This window comes from Chiloscyllium plagiosum, unplaced genomic scaffold (assembly GCF_037043375.1).
Source record: "Chiloscyllium plagiosum isolate Xiang-an unplaced genomic scaffold, Cpla_swu_hap1 HiC_scaffold_19, whole genome shotgun sequence".
NCBI classification, from domain to species: domain Eukaryota; kingdom Metazoa; phylum Chordata; class Chondrichthyes; order Orectolobiformes; family Hemiscylliidae; genus Chiloscyllium; species Chiloscyllium plagiosum.
Window position 1 is genome coordinate 47,453,029 of NW_028270157.1, and position 19,355 is coordinate 47,472,383.

Sequence of the window (19,355 nt, forward strand, 5' to 3'; positions counted from 1 at the left end):
AAACGTTGACCAGCAGCTGCAAATAAAACAGCTTGCTGAAACCAAATCAAACGAAAGCGTGAACTAGGAGGTTTGACCATTCCCCTTTCATTGCACAAGCGTTTTTAAAAAAATACTTAAAAGCTTTCTCAAGTACACATTTCCAGACATATTAGAATCTGTACCTTTATGAGCCCTTTTGGGAAAAAAAAATCAAGGACAATATAACCTTGTTAAAGGAACTGCATCGTCACACAACCCTTCCTTAAAATAAAACCCATCAATATCCAAAGATGGATTCATTTTAAAAACTCTTAATCTTATATTGTTCATATGCGACATATATACATTACATGGACTATAAACATGCAAACATATACTACTACATTCTGTTTCAGTTTGTGTAGTCCTGCCATTGCACACCTCTGTTTCCCACCCAAGTTTCCCACAATGCGTCATCAATTACGTTTTCTCATCCTACCACGCACACAATTTTCAAATTAAGTGACTGTAACAACAAGCTCCACCTAAACAGTCTGGAATTTTTGTATTAAATTTCTCCACAATCTTCAATGGGTTATGATCAGTATATTTGATTGTTTCAGGCACATTACTGGTAACATAAACCATGAAATGTTGTAACACCAACGCCAAGCTCAAAGTCTCCTTCTGAACTGTCAAATATTTCTGATGCTGACTGTTCAATTTACTGGAGAAATATTTAATAAGTAATTTTATCTTCTCGTCATCTTCTTGTAAGAGCAGAGCACCGACACCCACATCACTTGCATTGATAGCCACCTTGAATGACTTTGCATAATTATGTTTGGCTAACATTGGGGCAGTGGTTAACACAGCCTTGAGGCTGTGAAATATCTTCTAAGATTCCGCTGTCCACTGAAACTTCTTACTTTCCTTTAATAATTCAGTGAGTGGAGCAGCTGCACTGCTTAAATTTGGTATGAATTTCCAATAAAACTCATTCAATCCCCGGAATCATAGTTCTGTTCTTTTTGTCGAGGGTATGAGATACTCCCCAATTACCTTTATTTTTATATTCTGTGGGGCCATTTGTCCACGTCTAATAACACGGCCCAGGAAGTTGACTTAGGCTTTGACAAATTCACTCTTAGCCAGGTTTATTACCAAAATGCTTTCCAAAGTCGATCGAACAATTCTGATAAAGATTGCAAAAGTTCATTCCATGTGTGACTAAAATTCACCAAGTCACCAACATAAACTACACAATTGGGTAATCTGGAAATTGATCAGTCCCTGAAATGTGGCTGGTGCATTTTTCATACCAAATGGCATGACTTTAACCTGAGACAGTCCACTCAGTGTTACTAAAGCCAAAATTCTCTTCGCTCTTTCGGACAAGGGTACCTAAAGTAGCCTCTGAGCAAGTTCAACTTAGAAATATAAGTCGCTTGTCCCACCTTTTCAATACAGTCTTGGAAATGTGGAATTGGATATGCATCAGTCTTTGTAACTGCATAACCTTTGTGATAGTCCACACATAACCCTTGAATAACATCTGGTTTTGGCACCATTACTCTGGGTGAGCTTCAGTCACTGTAACTCACTTTGAATATACCATCTTGGAGCATGTTTTCAATCTCCTTTTGAACCTGTGCCAACTTTAGAGGATTATGCCAATAAGGATGTTGCTTAGTTGGAACAGCAGTTCTGGCATCCACATCATGCATAATTAGGTTAGCACTTCCCAGCTTATTTCCACACATCTCTCTATGCAATAGCAATAACTCTTTCAGGTCATTTTGAGTTTCCTCTGGAAGGTAACTTAATAATTTATCTCAATTTTTGTCAACTTCCTCATTGCTCAACTTAATTTGAGGAATGTCCAATTCAGAATCCTCTGAACTTGGTTCTTCATTCTATGTTGTAACTAATAACACATTTTCCTCTTGCTTTCCTTCCCTATCAAACTACCTTTTGAGCATGTGAGATTTTTTTCTGTCTGGAGTACTTATCAAATAGTTCACCTCAATCAACCTCCTTTCGGCTTGATAAGGTCCAGTAAACCTTGCTTTTAAAGGTTCACCCACCACTGGAAGTAACCTTATCTCTGATAGCAAAACTGCGAGTTTTTGACTTCTTGTCTGCCTCCTGCTTCACTGTATGCTGCAATACCTTTAAATGCTGTCTCGCCAACTCCCCCATTCAATTTAACTGTTCCCTAAAATTTGACACATAGTCCAAATATATGGTCTCTGAATTCTGGCTGACCAATTTCTCCTTAATCAATTTACGTAGTCCTCTCAATTCATGCCCCAAAACTAATTCAAATGGACTGAATTTGGTCAGTTCATTTGGTGCATCTCTGATTGCAAAAAGCACAAACGGAATTCCTTTATCCTAATCATCTGGATAGTCTTGATTATAAAACCTCAGCATGGTCTTTAATGTCTGATGGCACCTTGCTAGCGCTTCCTGCAATTATGGATGGTTTGCAATAAGTTTGAATTGTCTTATTCCTAAACTGTCCATAATTTCCTTGAATAATTTAGATGCAAAGTTTAACCCTTGATCTGATTGTATCTCTGTGGATAGTCCATATCTGGTAAAACATTTGAGTAACTCCTCTAAAAGCATTTTAGCTGTGATATAGAATAATGGAATGGCCTCTGGAAATACACAGGACGCAATCATTATTGTTAACAAATACTGATTCCCATTTTTTGTTTTTTTGTGTAGGTGAGGTTGGAATCAATTAAGACTCTTGTAAAAGGTTCCTCAAGTACAGGAATATGTATTAAAGGTGTGGGTTTTACTTCTGCCTGTGGTTTTCCAATTACCTGGCACGTATGACATGTCTGGCAAAATTCAATTACATTCTTGTGCTGTCCAGACCAGTAAACATGTTTTTGTATTTTAGCTTGAGTTTTTTTTGTCCCTAAATAACCTCCTACTGGTAGTTCACATGCTACCCGCAACACCACCTTTCTATAACCCACCAGTAATACGACTTGATGGAACTTCCGCCCATTCTCATCTGCTGGAATATATGATGGTTTCCATTTCCTTATTAAGACATCATTTTTAAGATGGTAACACTCAGGGATACATTCAGATTCTTTTCCTGTGTATGCCTTTTAATACAAGTGCTTTAATTGTACATCTTTCTGCTGTAATTCAGCTAATTTTTCTGAACTAAAGATTTCTACTTCGTCAGCTATGTGCTCCTGGTTTGTATCAGCCATTTGATCAAACAGGGTGTCTGCTAATTTCACTTCAACTTTCTTATCTGTTCTCTTTGATCTCTCCTGTTTCAACTGGTGACTCTGTGACCTTGTTACCAAGCAGTCAGGAAAATTCCCAGGCTGTGTAATAATTCAGTTGCCTGAGTTTCAAACACAAGAGGCAGCACATCTACCTGTGAACTGTTTTAGGAAGGACTCTTTACCTGCTGCTCTCGGCCTATACGAGTAAACTTTATCTTTGCAAGTACATAGTTTAAGAAGATCTAGCACTTCCTCCTTGGCCAACCTCCGACCAGGTTGTACATTCTTGGGCAGCTTTTTAGCCTCTACTGTATTTTCCATCATCACTCCAACAACATTCTATTTTCCCCAATTTCCAACCCCATTGGATTGAAATTGATGTTGGAAGCCAAACTTTGATTTTTGAACCAACTCATAATCATCATCCATTTCAGCTGCTAATCTTGCTATTTTAACTCTGTGCTCTTCCATGAGTTCTCACTACTTCAGGAAGTGAATTTTTGAACTCCTCCAAAATAATCATCTAAGAGCGTCATAGGTTTGCTTTATTTTTAATGCCGTTAAACACCTATCAAAATTACTTCGCGTGATCCTTTCAAACACAATGTGGGTTTGACCAGGGTCCTTCCTTAAATTCAACTAGGAGAAAGTGAGGACTTCAGATGTTGAAGATCAGAGTCAAAGAGTGTGGTGCTAGAAAATCACAGCTGGTCAAGGATGTTTCTTAGATTCCTAAAATGTTATCTGTAGACTTCTGGCACAAGCTCATATGCTCTTAAATTGGCTTTCTTCATCTCCTCATATGCCCCAGATACCTCCTCTGATAGTGATGCAAATACCTCACTAGCTTTAACTACAAGTTTTGTTTGGATCAACAAAATCCACAAGGTTGCTGGCCACTACATTTTAGATTAGATTAGATTAGATTACTTACAGTGTGGAAACAGGCCCTTCGGCCCAACAAGTCCACACTGACCCACCGAAGCGCAACCCACCCATACCCCTACATTTATCCCTTTAACCTAACACTACGGGCAATTTAGCGTGGCCAATTCACCTGACCCGCACATCTTTGTGACTGTGGGAGGAAACCGGAGCACCCGGAGGAAACCCACGCAGACACGGGGAGAATGTGCAAACTCCACACAGTCAGTCGCCTGAGTCGGGAATTGAACCCGGGTCTCTGGCGCTGTGAGGCAGCAGTGCTAACCACTGTGCCACCGTGCCGCCCACATTTGTTGAGCCACATTCTCAAATGAGATGAAAAAGGCTTCCACATCCTTCTCATCAATTTTAGGCAATGCTTGAATAATTTAAACAGATCTCCACCAGGCCTTTGGCTCCCTGGGTTTGCTTATCCTCACTCTCTTTCTCATTAAGCTTACCTTCAGCTTTCATCTCCATCCTTTAAGCTGACTTTCCTGTCTCAGTGCCTTTTCTCTCTCTTTCTCTTTTTGTTCTGCTAAAGCAATTCTATCCTTTTCTTTTTGTTCTGCCAGTACCTTTCGTGCTTTTTCTCTTTCCTTTCTTTTAATTGTAATTCGAATAGTGTCATTTCTTTTTCTCTTTCTTTTTCTTTTGCCTCTAACTAAAGCTGCTTCATTCTCAGTTGAAGTTTAGCTAGCTCCAAAGATTTCGATGGTGTTTTCAGCAAATTTAAATGCTGAGCTATTGCTGATACTATCTCTCCTTTCCTCACAGAAGGAGGCAGCTTCAACTCCAGCTCAACTGCCAATTCCAGCAGCTTTTCCTTGTTCACCTTTTGTACTGCCCCCAAAGTCACTTCTTCCACCCCCAGAAAACTCTTAGTGACTGAAAGAGCCATAACTACACTAAGCACTGTTTAAATTAACTAAATTCAACACTCGGAACAAAAGACACTCACACCTCTCACTCACTGCCTTTGAGTCCAGCAACCCTAATCTCAAATCAGAACTATAGAACAAATCCTAAATGAGCCCCCCAATCTGTTTTGTACCAGGCCAGACCCCCTCAAAACATTTCAAGAAGGCAGGACAAATCTGAATCTTTCTAGTCATTTTAAGCAGGCATAAATTGAATATTCCAGGTATGATGCAGCTGGCCCAACCACCCCGTTTTAAACAAAACAAAATTTATTTACAGATTACTGAATGAAACACAAATAAAAGAGAACTAAATTTACAATAACTTAACCTATCTGAAAACCCGATTGACTCTATCGTAACTTAATGATGCTGTTCCAAATACTTGCGACATAGAACTTAGAAAAATACAGCGCAGTACAGGCCCTTTGGCCCTCGATGTTGCGCCGATCCAAGCCCACCTAACCTACACTAGCCCACTATCCTCCATATGCCTATCCAATGCCCATTTAAATGCCCATAAAGAGGAAGAGTCCACCACTGCTACTGGCAGGGCATTCCATGAACTCACGATTCGCTGAGTAAAGAATCTACCCCTAACATCTGTCCTATACTTACCACGCCTTAATTTAAAGCTATGTCCCCTCGTAATAGCTGACTCCATACGTGGAAAAAGGTTCTCATGGTCAACCCTATCTAAACCCTTAATCATCTTGTACACCTCTATCAAGTCACCTCTAAACCTTCTTTTCTCCAATGAAAAACAGCCCCAAGTGCCTCAGCTTTTCCTCATACGATCTTCCTACCATACCAGGCAACATCCTGGTAAACCTCCTCTGCACCCGTTCCAGTGCCTCCACATCCTTCCTATAGTATGGCGACCAAAACTGCACACAATACTCCAGATGCGGCCGCACCAGAGTCTTATACAACTGCAACATGACCTCAGGACTCCGGAACTCAATTCCTCTACCAATAAAAGCCAGTACGCCATATGCCTTCTTCACTGCACTATTTACCTGGGTGGCAACTTTCAGAGATCAGTGTACATGGACACCAAGATCCCTCTGCTCATCCACACTACCAAGTATCCGACCATTAGCCCAGTACCCCATCTTTTTGTTACTCATACCAAAGTGAATCACCTCACACTTACCCACATTGAACTCCATTTGCCACCTTTCTGTCCAGCTCTGCAGCTTATCTATATCCCGCTGTAACCTGAAACATCCTTCCTCACTGTCAACAACTCCACCAACTTTCGTATCATCCGCAAACTTGCTCACCCAACCTTCTAGCCACTCCTCCAGGTCATTTATAAAAATGACAAACAGCAATGGTCCCAAAACAGATCCTTATGGAACGCTGCTAGTAACTGCACTCCAAGATGAACCTTTACCATCAACTACTACCCTCTGTCTTCTTCCAGCCAGCCAATTCCTAATCCAAACCTCCAACTCACCCTCGATGCCACACCTCCGTATTTTTTGCAGTAGCCTACCATGGGGAACCTTATCAAACACCTTACTAAAATCCATATACACCACATCTACCGCTTTACCCTTGTCCACCTCCTTAGTCACCTTCTCAAAGAAGTCAATAAGATTTGTGAGGCACGACCTGCCCTTCACAAAACCTTGCTGACTATCCGTGATCACATTATTCCTATCCAGATGTTCATAAATCCTATCCGTTACAATTCTCTCTTAGACTTTGCCCACAACAGAAGCGACATCCCTATAAACATCCCCTTGACAGATCAAACACAGGTACATATAGGAGAGAAGTGTGTGTGTGCGCGCGAGAGAGAGAGAGAGAGAGAGAGAGAGAGAGAGAGAGAGAGAGAGAGAGAGAGAGAGAGAGAGAGAGAGAGAGAGAGAGACACACAGACAGAGAGAGAGAGATGATCAGCATGGAACTGCTTCTTTGGATCCCCACCAGCTTCTTTGGGTCCCCACCAGCTTCTTTGGGTTCTCAATTAAAATCTGACCAGCAGCTGCAAACAAAACAGCTAATTGAAACCAAACCAAATGAAACCTTGAACTGCCCACTCCCCTTTCATTGTACAAGTGTTAAAAAAACACTTGAAAGGTTTCTCAAGTACTCATCTTCAGACATATTGAAACCTCTGCCTTTAGGACCCCTTCTGAAAAAAATCGAGGACAACATAACCTTGTTAAAGGAGCAGCATTGTCACAACTGTCATCTTAATGGAATTTTAGTGGTGTCTTTTAATGGTACCACCTTAATGGTAGTTACAGTACGCATTGGTTTTATCATATCTGGAGTATTGTGAATCATTCTGGACACTATACCCTTGGAAAGTAAATGAGGGCAAATAGATTTGGGTTATATTATTGGCCTTGCCATCGAGGCTCACATCCCATGAAAGAATAAAAAATGCATGCCTTAAAGGTGTGGCACAGATTCAGAAGAACATTGCCAGGCTTCTGAGGGTTACATTACAAGGAAAAATTGGATAAACTAGGCTTGTATTTCAATGAATATGAAAGATTAAGGATCATATGATTGAGTCTTTCAGGATTTTTAAAGGAATTGATAGTCTGGATAGAAATGTTACCAGCTGGTAGAGGAATCTAACATATTAAAACTCAGAGTCAGGCAATTCAGTAATAATGTTAAGAAACACTTGACAAAAAGGCCACCACCTATAGTTTTTGTATGAGCAAGGGACATCTTGAAGACTGTGAGCCTGTCTTCACCAAAGATCAGGTCGATTATCACACTATAATTAAAATGAGAGTGAGACATATCATGGGAAGAACATGTTAAGAGAGGAAACGTATTATGTTTAACTTATTTAAAAACATATACATCCCCATTTCTGAATGAATTGAAAGTCTGGTTGGGACATCTAGTCGGCATGGACACGTTGGACTGAAGGGTCTGTTTCCGTGCTGTACATCTCTATGACTCTATGACTTGAATCCGAGATTAATATAATAAAATGCACAGGAGGAAACATCAGAGTGCTGGGAAATGCAAGGGCTGTTGCCAGGTGGTTCTGAGAGAGATGGAGAAATGAAATGTCATACACACCCATGTTGCTCTCAATAAATTACTAACATGATTTTTATACTAAATCCAGGCTTCAAGGCTGATACGTGTAAAAATCACTATCAACTGTCACCTCTCTCCAGGCAATACTGCATATAAAAGCCAGTAATAACCTTCTTACTTGTAGGAAAAAAAAGTCCTTCCTTTCTCTCCACCCATTAAAACCTGCAGAAAATGGTTTCACGACTTAGGACAGTCTTGTGAATCATTTCCCATTTCCTTAGTTTACATCCAAATCTGCCAGAGCTTAAATGTAACCTCTTATTAAAATGCTTCATGCTTCAAATATGTCTCTGTATCCTCATTGCAAGTGCCAGTTGGAAAGTTATCAGGCTGCACATCCTGACCTAACTCGTTAGCAGTCTGCCAAATTAAAATAAAGCACTGGTGTTAAAAAAGCGCAGCTCTCAAAAGATTGTCTTCAGGTGAGTGTGTTGTTCATTTCCCCCATCCAAATCCTACTCCCAATTTAGTTTTCCAATGAGCTTTTTGCTGATATGTGGTATGACAAATAAAAATGGATTTTAAGTCTTCTATTATGTCATGGGTCTTATATTTTGTGATTGTACCTTGCCAAAGTACTTACTAGGAACACCAGACACTAGGCGTAATGGTCGTAGGACTCTGAATGCTCTTAGAGCTTTGACATCAAATCCAGCAGCTTTACCTCCAATTGGGTTAATTCCCTCTGCTTTGGTTGCTTGTTCTAAAATAGCACTAAAAAGCCTACAAGAGAAAGGAAGAAAAACATTGATTACACTTCATCAAAGGCATAGCCACATAACCTGTACAGTCCACTTTGCCAAGATAGTTTCCTTTTACACTATGATTAACTCATGTCATTTCACCAGCTGCAGTAAGAAAGACAAGTGCAATTTGTTGAAATGCTTTCTTATAGTTTCACAACATCCCAAAGCACTCACCAATGAAGTATTTTTTGAAGTGTAGTCACTGTTGCAATGTAAGAAAGATGGCAGCCGACTTATTCTCAAAGAAATCCCACAATGAGCAATGAGATAATGCTTGGATGTCTTATTTTAGTGATTTTACTGAAGGATAACATTTGGCCAAAACATTAAGATGAATTCCCCTGCTATCCTTTAAGCAGTGTTTGGATATTTTATGTTCAATAAAGGGCCATTGAACGTCTGGTTTAATGCCTAAAAGATAGCAACTCCTCAGTATTAGAACATCAGCTGGGTTCTGATCAATTTTTTGCAATGGGACTTGAATCTTCTAATTCAGAGGCTGAGTTGCCACTGTTGAGCCATGGCCAAAAATATAAATAAAGCTAATTTTTACATTTAAAATTCACATCTCCAGTGAATTATTATAATTTAATCTTGCTACAGGGACCTATTAGACAGAGATATTAATGGGATTGATGAAAAATCAAATATATCTAAAACCACTTTGTACTTCATGTATATCCAAGCAAAGTAAAATCCAAATGGATACCTAGTCATTTCCTGTGACAAATCAAATAACACAAGAAAAATTACAAAAAATTATATAGTAGTAACTAAGACTTCAGAGAATAGAGATCATATCAAACAAAATCTGGTCAAACTGGCCAAAAGAATAATGAAGATGAGGCTGGTATATAGATATGATGAACTATTTTCGAGGAGAAAGTGAGGACTTCAGATGCTGGAGATCAGAGCTGAAAATGTGTTGCTGGAAAAGCGTAGCAGGTCAGGTAGCATCCAAGAAGCAGGAGAATCGACATTTCAGGCATGAGCCTGAAAGTTTCCTGAAGAAGGGCTCATGCCCGAAACATCGATTCTCCTGCTCCTTGGATGCTGCCTGACCTGCTGCGCTTTTCCAGCAACACATGATGAACTATTTTGCCAATATTAAGAATCAGAGGAACATTATTAAATTAATAGGACTGCTGAGGAATTCTTCTGGGTAGATTTTCGTATAATTCCAAGATAAAGATAAGCTATTACACAGACTAAGACAGATGCACAAAACTGAGCTATCAGAGAATCACATCAAGGTTTCTGGAAAAGGAAGCTGTAGTTCTCTGATATGAATGAGTTTTTTTGAGGACGTTATATAATTGATGGATAAAGAAAACCTGGTGTGAAAAGTTTCTAGCACTTCTTAGCATCTAATACAATCAGCATGCCTACTTGGTGTTATTTTCTTTTCTTGGACATAAACATACCAATGACATACAAAACCTGGTGAAAATTGTGGTCTCTTTATTTGAAGGTAAGATTAACTACAGAAAGTAATTGCTCGGAGTTACGTATAGTACAACTTACAACTTCAGATTGCCCAACAAGTCATGGAATTAAAGTATCATCAACCTCGATAGAATATAGTTTTTGACAGTAGTTTAAGGCAGAGCTCTTAAAGGTACATTCATATCACTACACAGCATCATCCTTTTTTCTAACCAAAACTTTACACTTAAAGAATGACAAAACATGACAAAATAAAATAATATTGTGTCTAGTTGTATTTTAACATACAGCAATAAACTCAAGTCTCAAAAATATATTGGCAGTTCACTTATCATAAGAGCACAATTAATAGGATCAGAAGTAGGCCGTATGGTTGGTCAAGCCTGCTTCTCCATTCAATCGGATCAGGAATGATCCAGCATTCTTCACTTGCACTACCCTGCATTTTCCCCATAATCCTTGATTCCCCTAACAATCTTAAATATTCATTAGGACTATGCCCCCACACTTCTCTATGACAAGGAGTTCCAGACCCACATCCATCTGAGAGAAGAGGCTCTTCCTCATCTCGATCTTAAATCGGTGACCCGCTCTAATGGGAGGCTATTACCTACTTGTATTATCACTGGACTGATAATTCAAAGACCCAGGTGATGTTCTGGGGCCTTGGGTTCAAATCCTGCCACGGCAGATGGCGGTTTGTGAATTCAATAAAAATCTGCATTATGAGTCTAATGATGACCATGAATCCATTGCTAATTTCTCCTATCTGGTTCACTAATATCCTTTAAGGAAGGAAACTGCAATCCTTACCTGCTCTACATATGACTCCAGATCTACAGCAATGTGGTTGACTCATAACTGCCCTCTGGGCAATTCGAGATAGGCAATAATTGCTGGCCTAGCTAAGGACACCCTGAAACCATGAATGAATTTTTAAAACTTCTGACATGTCCTGTGGTCCTATGTTTCAATTAGATCAATTAGTGAGGAATGCTTTCATTCATCTAAATTCCAGTGAGTAGAGTCACAATCAGTTTTGCCTTTGCTCATAAGACTATCCTTCCATACTAGGGATCATCCTACTGAAACTTCTCTGAGCTGACTCCAATCAAATTATATCAGTTGCAGAGAGACTTACCTATTCCTATACTCCAACCCCTTGAAAGAAGGGCCAACAATCCATTAGCATTCCTGATTACCCTCTGCACCTGTGTTTGATATACATGTACTCCCCTGTACCTTTGTATTGCAGCTTTCTGCAGTTTCTCTGCAAATAAAAAAATCTGTTCGTTTGAGCTCCCTTTGAAAATGAACAACTTCACAATCTCCTACATTACAATCCATTTGCCAGCTTTTTGCCCATTTACTTTACTTACCAATATTTCTCTGTGAACTGTTTGCAACCTTCTCACAACATACCTTTCCACATATTTTTGTGTCATCTATAAATTTGGCTAGAGTACATTCCTCCAAGTCATTAGTATATATTGTAAAAAGTTCCAGTTCCATCTCCATGGAACCCCACTGGCCATCAGTCACCAATCTGAAAAAGAACCCACTATCCCCACTTACTGTTTCCTGTCCACTGCCAGTTCTCTATTCTTGCCAATATGTTATGTCTACCACTGTGGGCTCTTATCTTATGACTTAGTCTTTTGTGAGGTACTTTGCCAAATGCCTTCTGAAAGTCCAACTACAACACATCTATTGGTTCACCTCTATCCACTCTGGTTGAGTCTTCCTCATAAAGCTATAATAAATTAGTCAAGCTATGATTTCCTTTACCTGAAGCCATCCTAATGCTATGCAGGAGTTTGTGATTCAGGTACCCACCATATAGGCTTACTCATAGAAAAAGTCAGGAATTGCAGATGATGATACATCTAACTATATAGTTCCTGACCTAGATATTCATCTTCCACTCCATCAGGCCTGCTGTAACCAGATCTTTCTTAGTCAACTCCTTGTAAATGGTGGCAAGACCTTGTGATTGTACTTAACTTTCTAGGCATAGTTTTCCAGGCCTGCAAAGTGGAAAATGACAGCTGCAGCAATGGCATAAAGACTCTTGTAGCTTAGTCTTCTTCTTTCAGTCCAGCACAGTGATTTATAGTTCTAAGCCTTGATATTTTTATATTTATATTAAACCAAAAAGCATGCAAATTATCCTTGACGTTCCTATTGATCTTGCAGTTAGTAATTCCCTCCAGTCTTAGTTATGGTGACTTTTGCTGGAGGGTACTATACATTTTCTGAATTCTCGTTAGATGTGTTTTGCTCATGTTGCAGCTTAGACCATGTTCTAGGTGCAATGAGATTATTTGGTTGTGTTGGGTCACCCACAGAGGTGCGAAAAGACTGGAGGATAGTTATTACGGTTCTACTTTTCAAAAAGGGTCTTCGAGATAAACCAGGAAATTAAAGTCAAATGACTCTAATGTCAGTGATCAGGAAACACTTGAGAAAAGTCTAATGACAGAATTAATTTCCAACTGGAGAGGCAAGGTTTGATCAGGGATAGTAGTATGCCTTTGTCAGAGAGAGATTATCCCTAACAAATTTGGTTGAATGTTTTGAGGCAGTGACCAGATGTGTAGATGAGGGTAGTGCAGTTGATGTAGTTTATACAAATTTCAGCAAAACCTTTGACAAGGTCCTACATGACAGACTGATAAAGAAGGAAAATGCACATAGGATCCAGGGTAATTTGGCAAACTGGATCCAAAATTGGCTTCGTAGCAGGAGACAAAGGATGGTTGTGAAAGATTGTTTGTGTGACTGGAGGCCAGGGTCCAGTGGTGCACCATTCAGAGGTCAATGCTGGATCCGTTATATTTTGTGAGAGATATGTATATAAAACTATATACACAAAAATGTATATGGAGGGGACAGAGATGATAAGTAAGTTTGTGAATGAGTCAAAAACTGGTTAGGTGATTGACAGTGAGAAGAAGGTCATAGATTACAGGAGGATATAGATGGATTGGTCAGATGGCAGATCAATAACACAAGAGGACTCAATGAATGACAGGACACTAAGAATCTCAGAGGAACAGCAGGATCTTAGGTGCTTGTCAACAGATCCCTGAACATAGAGTGAATAAAAAGGCAAAGGGAACATTTGCTTTTATCAGTTGGGGCATAGATTGTAAAAGCAGGAAAGTCATGTTGGAGCTGTAGAGGACTCCAGTGAAACCACAGCCATAGCACTCTGTGCCATTATGATCACAGCTCGATAGGAATAATGTGATTGCGCTGGATGAGATTCAGAGGAGGTTCCAGGATGTTGTCTGGGATGAGGCAGCTTAACAATGAAGAAAAGCTGGATAAACTTGGGCTGTTTTCTTTGGAGCAGGGAAGGCTAAGAGAGGATCTGATTGAGGTGTGTTAGATTATGAGGAGCACGGACAACATGGATAAGAAGCAGCTGATCCCTTCATTTGAAGGGTCAATAACAAGGATCATAATTTTAAGGTGAAAGGCTGGAGGTTGAGGGGATTTGAAAATAAAATATGTTTCCACACAGTGGGTGGTGGGAATCTGGAATGCACTGTCTGTGAGGGTAGTTGAGATAGGAAAATTCACAATCTTTAAAAAAAACTTTTGATGAGCACTTGGATTGTGCTCACATTCAAGGCTATGGACCAGCTGCTGGAAAGTGGAACTATTTTAGATTTAGAGTTGTACATTTTTGTTGATGCAAACCTGATTGACTGAAGGGCTTCTTGTATACAATATGACTATGATGATAAGCTGCAATGAGTACAACAAAAACTTAAATAATTGAGATTGATCTGGATGGGAAGGGATTTGGAGCACATCAGACACTCTTTTTTGATTGAATGTGTTGGTCACTCAGTTGGTATTGCACATTCAACAAGTTGGTGCACACATTAGGGTGTGGGACACTCCTGAATTGCAAATGTTTATTCAGGTGCAAAGCAGCTTTTTAAAGATTAAATGGATACTGGAGATGCTGGTCTTTTGGTGAATATCCACTGAGTGGTAAGATAGGACTAGAATTGGATGCGAGGGATGCTGTTGGGAGGAGAGTGGTGTTAGATAGCAAATGAGGCACGTTGTGGCACAAAAGTTTCAAAGAACCCCAATGTAACTGACATTTAGCCAAAACAGCATAATGTTCAGTTCTTTCCAACATCCCTACCACTTGCCTTCCTACCTATTTTGTGTTAGCCACAAATTTGGCAATAGCACATTACTTCCTTCAACCAAATCGTTAATATATATTGGAAAGAATTGTGAGCCCATTCACTGATCCCTGTCTCAAAATGTAAGTTGATGTACTGAAAATGACCCCTTTCTCCTCAATTTCTGCCTTCTATTTGGTAATTGATCCCTTCAGCCATGCCAGAATACTATACTTAACACCATGGCCTCTTATCTCAGTCAACAGTCTTAAGTGCTGTATCACACTGAATACCTTTCAGAAATCCTAACACACTATATTTACTGGTTCCCCTTTATCTCTCTTGCTTGTTATCGCCTCAAAAAATTTGAATCCATTTGTCAGGCATGACTTCCCCTTTATCTACTTGAATCTACTTGATTATATTATGCATTTCAAATGCTGTCATTTCCTGTAAAATAGACTCTAACAGTTTCCCAATTATAGATTTGTGCTATTTGGCCTATGTTGTCTTTTTTTTTAATTAAAAAAAAAACCCTTCCATAGCAAATAAGGGTGTTACACTGGTTATTTTCCAATCCTTTGGGAATTTTCCAGAATGCAGGAATTCTTGGAAAATTGCTACCTGTGCATCCATTGTCTCTGTAGCTCCTTCCTTCAAAATCTTTAAAGTCAAGCCTTTAGGACCTAAAGGATTTTAGGCCTTTAGTCTGATTAGTTTTCTGAGTACTTATTTTTTCCCCACCTTTGGTCCTTTGATTTGCTATTTTTGGAATGCTGTCAGTGCCCTTTACCATAAAGACTCATGGAATATATTTGATCAACTCATTATTATTTTTCCAGCCGCATTCTTTAAGGGCCCATGTACATTAAACTTTATTTTCCTTTTCATAAAATAAAAAAAAATCATGCTATCTGACTTGACATTACATGGAAATTACCTTCAATGTTTATTTTCTCCCTTTACTATTTTTTACTCATCTTTTATTGGTTTGTGAAATAAAGATGTTTGAAAGATGTTCCAAGAATAGAAAACCTGAGTTATGTGGAAAGATTGAATAGGTTGGGTTTATTGTATACGAGTTATGAAGTGTTAATACTTGATTGAAAGCAAAAAGCATCACCCATAGTGATAATGCCATGGGGTCCAGGATATTGGTCAGGCCACTGTTGGAATATTGTGTGCAGCTCTGGCCTCCTTCCTATCGGAAAGACGTTGTGAAACTTGAAAGGGTTCAGAAAAGATTTGCCAGGGTTGGAGAATTTGAGCTATGGGGAGAGGCTGAACAGGCTGGGGCTGTTTTCCCTGGAGTGTTGGAGGCTGAGGGGTGACATTATAGAGGTCTACAAAATTATGAGGGGCATGGATAGGATAAATAGGCAAAGTCTTTTCCCTGGGGTGAGAGTGTCCAGAACTAAAGGGCATAGGTTTATGGTGAGAGGGGAAAGATATAAAAGGGACCTAAGGGGCAACGTTTTCACGCAAAGGATGATACGTGTATGGAATGAGCTGCCAGAGGAAATGGTGGAGGCTGGTACAATTGCAACATTTAAAAGGCATTTGGATGGGTATACAAATAGGAAGAGTTTGGAGGGATATGGGCCAGGTGCTGGCAGGTGGGACTAGATTGGGTTGGGATATCTGTTCGGCATGAATGGGTTGGTCCAAAGGGTCTGTTTCCATGCTGTACATCTCTATGACAACAGTATATCTTCTTGAGTGATGCAGATGGTTCAGTTGCTGCCTCTCTGCTTACACATGTTCTCGAACATTGTTGCCATTGCAATCTGAACTTTTTAAAAGCAGTGGAAATCATGTGAGCTAAATCACAATGTTGTGATGAACATATTTACAATTGAATTGTCTACAATTGAATCAAGTCAGATTACTACATGCCACAGTGAATAACTTCATGTCCAAATTCACGTCTACTATTAGGGCTGAGGTGTTGAGGAATGAAAGCCAAATGAAATGTCCAAGCTCCCTCCACTTTCCAAAGAATTTCCAACAATGATAAAGGATGTCATATCAATCAATAATTAATCTCCTAGTAACATATGACCAAAGATGCATTGTTTATATATATATATATGAAGATCAAGTTAGGATTTCAGATTTCGAATGGACCAAGGTGGGTGCTGGTTACTTCTCTGAAGGGTTTTCTTTAAAAAAAAGGTCAGAAAGTCAACCCAAGAAAGAGCATGTGACTGTGAACACCTGCGGTCTTAATGGAAAATCACTTATATTATTGCGTTTATGACAGTTAGTACAAACATTTAAGGTTATTAGCTTAACCTGTTCTGTTGTTAAAGAAAATTCTGTAGCTCATGTGAATGTGCTTCAGTGACTTACTGCATATTAACTATAACTTAAAAAATAATCTGTCATTTTAGGATCTGAATTAGCAAGAAGTACTGGGATCATAACATATGACTGCAGAAGTGAACAAACTGTCCTTAGTAATTCAATGACAGAGGACGGAAGATAGCGCAAGATAACAAGAAATTGTAATGGTAAGGCATACTACTATCAAAAGGATTTTCAAGTGTAATGAGAATGGAATTCCACGTCACAATTTGGAGATCTGTTGCCGAAAACACCGCAGAAGATGTTTCAAAGAAGAAACAAACAATGTTCAAAGATCTAAGGTACTGTTAAAAAGTCATTTGTTTGTAAACAGATCGCACAAACAGCTACAAAAAAATTAATGTGTGTTACTAAACTCCATCATAATAAAAACAAATGATTGAAGTCCATTACGTTCAGTTCTGCAGACATCAGACCCATCAGGAAGCCAATTTAGGTCAGTTTTCTTTTAGCCAATAACTACTGTTCTTTTAAATCAGAAAAGGACACGATTTTGGAGAGAATGGTGGTACACTAGACAGTCTGAATTTAAGAATTCAAAGGCTTGGGGATTGATGAGACAGTGAGATATTGTTTATGGTCTGAAAGAGTTAATATTTGATTCAGTGTAATATGTCATGGGGACTTCAACAAAGTTACAAAGGAGCTAGCTTATGATTTAATGTCATTATTTGGACTCTAAAATGGGAAAAATAAACTATGCCTTGGTTTACGTTTGATTTCAATTTCTATGTTGTGCATGTTAAGGTGAGATTTAGGTTCAGTTTCATTTCTGAGTTCTGCAATTAATGTCAGTTTGATTGGAATTTAACTGGAAATCGAGCCTTTTCAATGCATTGAGGTAAATAGTTCAGTGAGTTAGAAATAATGGTAGACTAAAGAAAAACAATGTACTACCTAGCACAATATGTCAGTAGATAGAGACAGATGCTAGTTGTTTTACAAAGACAGAACCTTCCAGAAGTATCAATCAAGTGAGCTGCTTTGCCCTGGATGGAGTCAAGCTTCTTGAATGTTGTTGGAGCTGCAGTCATCCAGGCAAGTGGGAATCACATTACTGACTTGTGCCTTGCAGATGGTAGACAAGCTCTGGGGAATTAGGTGGTAAGTTGCATACTGCAAGATTCCTAGCCCCTGACCTGCTCTTGTAGCCACAGTATTTGTGTAGCTGGTCCAATTCAGTTTCTGATGAATGGTGATCCACAGCCATTGAATGTCAAGGAGAGATAGTTAGAATCTCTCTTCTGGATATAATCAGTACCAGGAATTTGTGTGGGATGAATGTTACTGACCATACATGAAACATGGAATATATGAAACGAGTGATTTGTCTTATGAGTAAGACTTACAGATTGAACTTGTTTCCACTAGAGCGTGGAAGAGTGAGGATCAACTTCATTGAAGATATTGAGAGTCAGAACGAGGGTCTACTGTTTAAAAATTGTTTATTCTTTTAGGTCAAAAATTGGAGAACAATGAGGCGGCAGCTAGTTGGAATGAATATTTACCTAGGACTTTTTTTTAAAGCATCTGTCATCTGTTCCAAAAATCTGTTCCTTTCTAAATATCTAACTCCAGTTAATTTTTGAAGTGTGCATAGTTTGACACCTTGGTACTGTCCAACAATTTGCAGGCAAGCATAGAGTTAGGAATCTCCAAATAGATTTTTAAAATCTTAACTACTCAGTTAATTTCTGTTGTATATTGTATTGAATAACCATCCTTTCAAAATTTATGTCACATTTCACATGTCTTTAAAATTTGTGGAGAAAAGAAATGGTTATCTGCGCATGTTTATAGATTATCCAAACCTTTCTCAGTGTCAATTCTTAAGTGTCTAGTTCTGAAAGTAGGATCTTGCTTCCAGAAGGAAGCCACAATGCCAAGGCTAACTCTTACTATTTTTGGCTGAGTTCAAGGTGTAGTGAAATTTTTGGAGGGTTATTTGCTGCAATCCTTATCAAATTTGCCTCATTCATTAACTTCCCTTTCTGTACAGTGTTTCTCACATCTGATTTTCACCCTATCTTACTGTACACTGCTCCCAAAACATCTTGACATTTAATGGCTATTTGCCAAAAGATTGCTATCCCTTGGGCCCATTCCATTTTTGAAAGGCTGCTGTGTGTCCAGACATATTTTAGCAATCCTGCATTGCCCTTTACTGGCAACATTATGGCACAGCAACCCCAATGTTACTCTGCCCATAGAACCTGGCCAACATGGCTGACAGTCTCTCACAGATGCAACTCAATTCTCTTACTCTAATTGCTGTTTAACCACCATGCCACAAATTTCACCTGCCCATAGCTACATCTCACCTAAATACCACTCTAAGTCATTGCTACTCTGTCCACAGCACCCATTGGACACCTACAGCTAGTCATTGCCCAATCAATTGGACAAATACAAAAACAAATGTGAGATTTTAGTTACAGAGAAAAAAGGAACTCAAATAAAGAAAAGAGTGGATGAACTTTGCCCTTACAATGCAAA

At 39.1% G+C, this 19,355-nt stretch overlaps 1 protein-coding gene across 20 annotated transcripts in view; it reads right to left on the reverse strand.

The window, feature by feature from the left end:
• The window catches only part of LOC122559424 (calcium voltage-gated channel subunit alpha1 C), a 1,175,809-nt gene that overhangs the window by 792,041 nt on the left and 364,413 nt on the right, over positions 1-19,355 (reverse strand). For all 20 annotated transcript variants that reach the window (XR_015760447.1, XM_087997307.1, XM_087997306.1 and 17 more), the window contains exon 5: positions 8,733-8,872. Coding sequence is in view for 19 of the 20 variants with exons in the window: in XM_087997307.1 (XP_087853433.1) it covers positions 8,733-8,872 (140 nt within the window). In the remaining variant the exon portion in view is untranslated. The remainder of the gene's footprint in view (positions 1-8,732; positions 8,873-19,355) is intronic.